This window comes from Mandrillus leucophaeus, unplaced genomic scaffold (genome assembly GCF_000951045.1).
Source record: "Mandrillus leucophaeus isolate KB7577 unplaced genomic scaffold, Mleu.le_1.0 Scaffold28, whole genome shotgun sequence".
NCBI lineage: Eukaryota > Metazoa > Chordata > Mammalia > Primates > Cercopithecidae > Mandrillus > Mandrillus leucophaeus.
The window spans coordinates 2,132,338-2,139,548 of record NW_012102920.1 but is presented as its reverse complement, the minus strand read 5'-3'; the positions used below and the strand labels follow the sequence as shown (position 1 = coordinate 2,139,548).

At 57.0% G+C, this 7,211-nt stretch overlaps 1 protein-coding gene across 2 annotated transcripts in view; it reads left to right on the top strand.

The window, feature by feature from the left end:
* Nucleotides 1–3,833: 3,833 nt before the first annotated feature.
* LCN6 (lipocalin 6) overlaps nt 3,834–7,211 on the top strand; it is a 10,348-nt gene continuing 6,970 nt past the window's right edge. The window contains exons 1-4 of one of the 2 annotated variants that reach the window (XM_011985088.1): nt 3,834–3,962; nt 4,574–4,713; nt 6,220–6,290; nt 6,860–6,970. In XM_011985088.1, the coding sequence (XP_011840478.1) occupies nt 3,873–3,962; nt 4,574–4,713; nt 6,220–6,290; nt 6,860–6,970 (412 nt within the window). In that variant the 5' untranslated portion in view covers nt 3,834–3,872. Of the gene's footprint in view, nt 3,963–4,573; nt 4,714–5,965; nt 6,522–6,859; nt 6,971–7,211 lie in introns of those variants that run through there. The other variant, XM_011985086.1, reaches the window with a different exon arrangement.

Genomic DNA, 7,211 nt, shown 5'->3' with positions numbered 1-7,211 from the left:
CCTGTAATCCCAGGTACTTGGGAGGCTGAGGCAGGAGAATCGCTTGAACCCAGGAGGCAGAGGTTGCAGTGAACCGAGATTGCATCATTGCACTCCAGTTTGGGCAAAAAAAAAAAAAGGAAGTTTTCTCAGGCCTCCACAGCCGTGCTTCCTGTACAGCCTGTGGAACCATGAGCCAATTAAACTTCTTTTTTTCAAAAATTACCCAGTCTCAGGTAGTTCTTTATAGCAATGTGAGAATGGACTAATACAGGGCATAAATGGGGGGACACAATGGCTGTCTTCTCATGGCAAATGGAAACCAGGAGATGACAATAGGGAATCTTTACATTGCTGAAAAAAAAAAAATCAAAGCAGATCTCTATATCTAGGACAGATATCCTTCAAAACTGAGGGTCAAATAAACATACTTTGAGACAAATGGAAGTGGAGGGAATTTATCTCTAACACAGCTTCAGTACAATAAATAAATGCCAAGGATATTCCTCAGGCAGAGGGGAAATGACTCTGGATGGCCACTCAGGTCTGCAGGAAGAAGATCCATGTGACAAACGGGGACCAAGTGAGTCCATTGGAACCTGCATTCCTTGTCCTCCATTTGGTTACTTAATTATGTCAGCATGAACTCAGTAGTTCCTGTTTTCTTCCACAGGTTACAATTGATGAAAATCGTTTCTACCCAATGGGAGTGCCTTCGAAGTGGCTTCAGAGTATTGTTGGCACATTCCCTGATTCCTTGGGCACATTTTTGCTTTTTGGCACAAAAAACATTCCAAGTTCCTCTTATGTTTTCTGTACACAGGCTTTGAATAATTCACCTTTTCGTATAGAACGGTGTTGAGAAACCAAGCTCTGAGTGTTCGGTGTGCTTGCTTTTACTTTTACTGGGTCTGATTGTATCTAAACCTTCTCAGCAGACAGAGCCTGGACTTTCCTTCCTCCCCTTCCTCCCTCCTTCTTATTCCCGTCCCCTGCCTCCCTGTCTCTCTCTCCTTCTTCCCTTCCCCTCCCATTTCTCCCTCCTTCCTCCCCCCGCCGGCTTTCCATCCCTCCCTTCCCTCCTTCCTTCCTTTCCTCCTCCCTCTCTCCTTCCCTCCCTGCCTCTCCTTATCTGTCTACCAAAATCAGAGTTCACATGGATACTTCCAATTCCAGTCCAACGCCACAGGGTTCACTTTGATCTCTCCCCTTTCTATATGTCTATATTTATAATTCTCTTTTCCAACACAGAGAAACCCATTATCCTTAATATATTTACTCATTAGGTCCCTTCTAGAGTGCATGGAAAGTGTATCAGAATTGCTCACCCGGGCCGGGCGCGGTGGTTCATGCCTGTAATCCCAGCATTTGGGGAGGCCGAGGCAGGCAGATCCCAAGGTCAGGAGTTCGAGACCAGCCTGACCAACATGGTGAAACCCCGTCTCTACTAAAAATACAAAAATTAGCTGGACATGATGGCGCGTGTCTGTAATCCCAGCTCTCAGGAGGTTGAAGCAGAAGAATCACTTGAACCAGGGAGGTGAAGGTTGCAGTGAGCCGAGATTGCACCACTGTACTCCAGCCCAGATGACGGAGTGAGACCCCCATCTCAAAACTAAACAAAACAAAACAGAATTGCTCGTCCAAACCACCGTGAACCATGAGCCTGTCGACGAGAGCTTAGGATGTGTTTGTAGCTCCTTCTGCCATTAGGCCGAGAATACAGAGAAACTACTGTTCAGAAGTTACCGGGGGCAGTCCTTTCCCCTTTAGTGTGGCTGTCATTTATCTATAATACAACTGTATCCCATGTTTGGAATTTGTTTATTTTACTTTTGAGTATAACGGTATAGTATACCAAATTACTCTGATTCCAAAGTCAAAACTATACAAAAAGGTTTACTGAAAAAAGTCTAAATTCCTCCCCCAACTCTGTTCCAGCTCCCAGCCCTGGCAAGGAACTAGTCTCGTTAGACTCTGAGGTTTATCCTATGCTTTTTGTTTTTGTTTGTTTGTTTGTTGTTTTTTGAGACAGAATCTTACTCACTCTGTCACCCAGGCTGGAGTGCAGTGGTACAATCTCGGCTCACTGCAACCTCCGCCTCCCAGGTTCAAGCGATTCTCCTGCCTCAGCCTCCCGAGTAGCTGGGATTACAGGCATGTGCCACCACTCCTGGCTAATTTTTGTAATTTTAGTAGAGACGGGGTTTCACTATGTTGGCCAGGCTGATCTCGAACTCCTGACCCCAGGTGATCTGCCGGCCTTGGCCTCCCAAAGTGTTGGGATTACAGGCATGAGCCACCATGCCCGACTGATGCTGTGTGCTGTTTTGTGGCTACCTTGAAAACCAGCCTCCCACAGCCCTGAAGGACACTGTGGGGCTAGCAGGTGTTTCCTTGTCAGAGGCCTGGTCCAGCTGCTTGACTTCCTCCTTTTTGTATTTTTATTTTAGAGATGGGGTCTTGCTGTGTCGCCCAGGCTGGAGTGGAGTGGCACGATCACAGCTCACTGCAGCCTCAACCTCCTGGGCTCAAGCGATCCTCCCACCTCAGCCTCCAAGTAGCTGGGACCAAAGGAGCACGCCACCACGTCCAGCTAATTTTTAAATTTGTTTGTAGAGACGAGGTCTGGCTACGTTGCCCAGACTGGTCTCGAACTCCTAGACTCAAGTGATCCTCCCGCCTCAGCCTCCCAAAGTGCTGGGATTACAGGTGTGAGCCACCGCGCCTGGCCATGGCTCCCTCCTGAAGGCTCCAGGCCTAAGTGTCCCGCCCCCTTGTTCTGTGGCTCAGCCCCTGGGCAAATCCTGCTTGCCATGGCTTTGGCTGACACTTCCATGGCCCCACTGCCCGGTCAGTCTTCACAGGCTCGGCCCCCAGTAGCTGCGTGGTTTCTGCCTTCTTCTTGCATTCTGGTGGTCACAGGCCCTGCTGCGTGGGTACAGGGCAGGCGGCCAGGGCTGCAGTGTAAGCTCTGTGAGTGCAGGCGGCCCTGGGCACTGCAGCCTTGTTGCATGGACATGCTCCTTGCACCCTTGTTGACGAATGAGTGAAGGTGTGTGGGAGTGAATCCCAGAGGGTTCAGGCCACGGCACTGGGAGAGGACCCTCCCGGCTGCCTCCCAGTGGGCTTCAGGGGCTCAGATAGACCCTGACGAGCACCTCTGTCCTCTGCTCCTGGACAGGGGCTGCAGAGAGCTCTCAAGGGTCCTTGGGAGGCACAAGCAGGCCAGGGTCCCAGGGAGGGGAGGCAGGAGGCAGCAGGGCCGGACGGTGCGGTGCAGGGGTGAAAGGAACAGGACAGTCTGGTCTGGGGGTGCTGGCTGTGGGGGACAGGAGGCCAGGCCACAAAGCAGAATGGTGTGTGGGCCAGGAGGGGGTGGGAGCTTTAATCAAAAGGCTTTCAGGGACTTTTTATATTTAATGATTGAAACAAAAGATATCCAAAACCGCAGTTCCTAAGAACCGCTTGTTCTTACCCTGCTTGTACCTCTCCTAGGGCTTGACCCTGGCCTCCCGCCGGGCCTGGCAGCGGACAGCAGGGTCCCTGCTTCCCAAACCGGGTGAGGGAGAGCGTGGGTCCCCAGGAAGCGGGGAGGTGATGCAGCTGGCTTTAGGATGCCCATTCTGGAACCTTCTGGTGGAAGGAAGCAGAGATCAGTACAGTGTGGTGGATGCACAAACTCCAGACCCTCTCCCGGCTGTGCAGCTGTCTGATCTGGGCTCAGAGGCTGCCACTGCTCAGTGCCCCCCTGGGTAATTTTGCAGGAGGCCAGGAGGGTTCCTGGCAGTTAGTGCCGCCCACACGGAGAAATTCAGAGCTGTATAAATGGGTCTCCAGGGCCTAGAGGGACTGCACATCTTGGGCCTGAGGCGTGGTGTGGACCTGGGAGGATGGGTGGCCTACTGCTGGCTGCTCTTCTGGCTTTGGTCGCGGTGCCCAGGGCCCAGGCCGTGTGGTTGGGAAGACTGGACCCTAAGCAGGTACAGTCCTCCTGGGGGTGGAGAAAGCTGGTCCTCAGGGACCGGCCCCTCCTTTAAGGTCACACAGCTTCTGGGTCCCCTAGGGCCAGCCCAGACCAGCATGGGCAGTGGGGAATGAGTTGGGCCAGCCCTTGGGTCCCAAAGGCAGGAGCCTCAGGGCAGGAGGGGTGGATGCTGGAGGGTTGGAGGCTGGAGGATTGGAGCTGGAGACTGGAGGTTGCAGGGCTGGAGAGCTGGTGGCTGGAGGGCTAGAGGCTGGAGGCTAGAGGGGTGGAAGGCTGGAGGGCTGGAGGCTAGAGGCTGCAAGGCTGGAAGGCTGGAGGCTGGAGGGTTGGAGGCTGGAGGCTGAGGCTGGAGGCTAGAAGGGTGGAAGGCTGGGGGGCTGTAGAACTGGAGGATGGAGACTGAAGGGCTAGAGGCTGGAGGGCTGGAGAGCTGGAGGCTGGAGGGTAGAGGGGTGGAAGGCTGGAGGGCTGGAGGCTAGAGGCTGCAAGGCTGGAGAGTTGGAGGGCTGGACGGTTGGAGGGTGGAGGCTGGATGGCTGGAGGCTGGAGGCTGCAGGGCTGGAGGCTGGAGGGCTGGCGGCCCTCACAGGAGCGGCCTCAATGCAGCTTCTTGGGCCCTGGTACGTGCTTGCGGTGGCCTCCCGGGAAAAGAGCTTTGCAGTGGAGAAGGACATGAAGAACGTCGCGGGGGTGGTGGTGACCCTCACTCCAGAAAACAACCTGCGACTGCTGTCCTCTCAGCACGGGTGAGTGGGGTGGGTCCTGCCAGGCCTTCTCGCAGGTAGGCCTGTGGCTCAGGCACATCACGTCCTTTGCACATCTGCTCCCAGGCACCATGGCCTGGGGGTTCCCACGGACCCCCTGCACTCCCCTCACTTTTCCCGCTGGGCTCTGCGCAGAGCCACCAGCCCTCTGCCCAGCTACTCACATCTGTGTCCCTGGGGCCTCCAGGTGGGACTCCCACCTTCAATACCACGGCCGGGCACCGCTCTGACCACGCTCCTTGAGGCATCCCTGTCCTGGGCCATCTGGCTGCAGGCTGGGGTCAGAGCTGGGGAAGCCGGTCCTCTCGGCAGGCTTTTCTGGGAATTCTGTTTAAAGGAGGGTAATGCATTTGGGCCTAAGAACCACTGGTTCTTTTATAATATAAATCTCCAAACAATATGGTCATGCAGGCTGTCGGCCAGACTGGCCTTGTGGCCTCAGGCCGGTGTACCTGACCACACGCACGGCTGGTGGCAGTGTGCAGGAATGGGTGTCCAGCCTCCAATTCTCCAACCTTCCAGCCTCCAACCCACCAGGCCTCCAGCCTCCAACCCTCCAGCATCCACCCTTCCTGCCCTGAGGCTCCTGCCTTTGGGACCCCCCCAAGGGCTGGCCCAACTCATCCCCCACTGCCCATGCTGGTCTGGGCTGGCCCTGGGGGACCTAGAAGCTGTGTGGCCTTAAAGGAGGGGCCGGCCCCTGAGGTCGTGCTATGCAGAGGACACCTACAGGGCAGCCAGGCTGTAGGGGTAGCCATGCTGGGGCAGGAGTCAGTGCCTGCCTCCCTTCACAGAAGAGTGGCCTGCTGGGTGGCGTGGTGGGCGTCTACCCCCGGCAAGCTGGTGGCAGAGCCCAGGCCTGAACCACTGAGCCAGACACAGGGCCCAGAGAGGAGAACCTGCCCTCCTACCCAGCATGCCCTCCCCCTGCACCTGCGCCTGGAGGCTATGGGCAGGGGCCCTGCTGCACCCCCCAGGCCAGGCCTGGCCTCAGGGTGAGCTGGGACCAAGGGGCTCCAGGCTGAGGTGGCAGCTCACACGTGGCTTTCCTAGTTCTTCTTGCTGTTTCTCCCGCGTGGACTTCAGCCTCAGCTTCCTTCGTTGGCAAATGCCACTGCACCTTTGCTGGGTTTTGCTCACTCTGGGGACTGACCACTTAGGGAGCGGCGGCCTCTTCCCCTGAGTTGCAGGCGAACCTCCTGTCTGTTGAGTCTCCTGTTGCGTCTTCAGCAGCATTCAGCGTTCCTGGTGGAGATCTGGCACTGAGGATCTCTCAGGAGGTGAATGGGAGTATCCGCCCCTCTTAGGACTCCCACGCCGTCCACTCTCTGAGAGCAGGTTTCCAGACATCGGGGCATCTGGCAGAAGATGGAAGCTCTGGCCTTGCTGCCGGCTGGCCTGGCCTGGACTCGACTCCTGAGCTCTGTCTCCTCTCACCGGGCCCGGGGGTCTTGACCCTGAGTGGGTGATGGGCCTCTTCTTTTCCAGGCTGCAGGGGTGCAGCCAGAGTGTCACGGAGCTGTTGAAGCGAAACTCCGGATGGGTGTTTGAGAATCCCTGTGAGTCTGACCACCACGGCCTCACCCAGGCCGTTCTTCCCTGCAGCATCCCCAGGCACCCTGCGGCCAGGGACGGAGGGCTGACTCCACTCCCGAATGCCAGGAGGCTACAGGTTCTGGTCTTAGGATTGGTGCCCATCCTGAGGGTGAAGAGAGGCCCCTGGACAGAGGACTGGAACCTTGCTCCCAGCAGGCTCAGATGCCAGTGGAGTCCAGCCAAGGTCCCCATAGGTGCAGAGGGCAAGGGGCCTGCCCGGTGGCTGTCCATAGGGACAGGACTGGGCCAGTGTGACCCAGCCACTCCTCGTTCACACCCGGGACAGGCTGGGCAGTGCTCGTCTGTCTGTCTGTCTGTCCATCAGTCTCTGAAAACCCCTTGATGCTGGCACCAGGTGGGGTCGGGGTCGGGGGACAAAGCTTAGGGGCTCTGGGTGTGCTTCGAGGGGTCTCCTGGGGTTGGGGGCTCTCACTTGAATTGGATCCTCCGTCCCTGTGGCCAGCACCAGCTCAGCAGCCCCTGGACAGATACAGCAGCTGCCCTCCCCCACGGCGGGGGGTTTGTTTCCCAGCAATAGGCGTGCTGGAGCTCCGGGTGCTGGCCACCAACTTCAGAGACTATGCCATCATCTTCACTCAGCTGGAGTTTGGGGACGAGCCCTTCAACACGGTGGAGCTGTACAGTGAGTGCGCCGTGCGGGGGCCACGCGGGGAGCTGTGTGGTGGGTGGGCTACTCGGGGCCTCATGCAGGCCAAGTTCCCCCACCTTGACGGGGAGGAACTTGCACTGGAGGTGGCCTTGGAAGGGCCGTGGCCAGCATCCCAGGACAGGCGGTCTCCTCCCTGGCCCCTCTCAGCCCCTCCCTGGCCCCTCCCCGGCTCCTCCCTGTCCCCGCCCCAGCTCCTCCCATTCTCCCTCCCCTT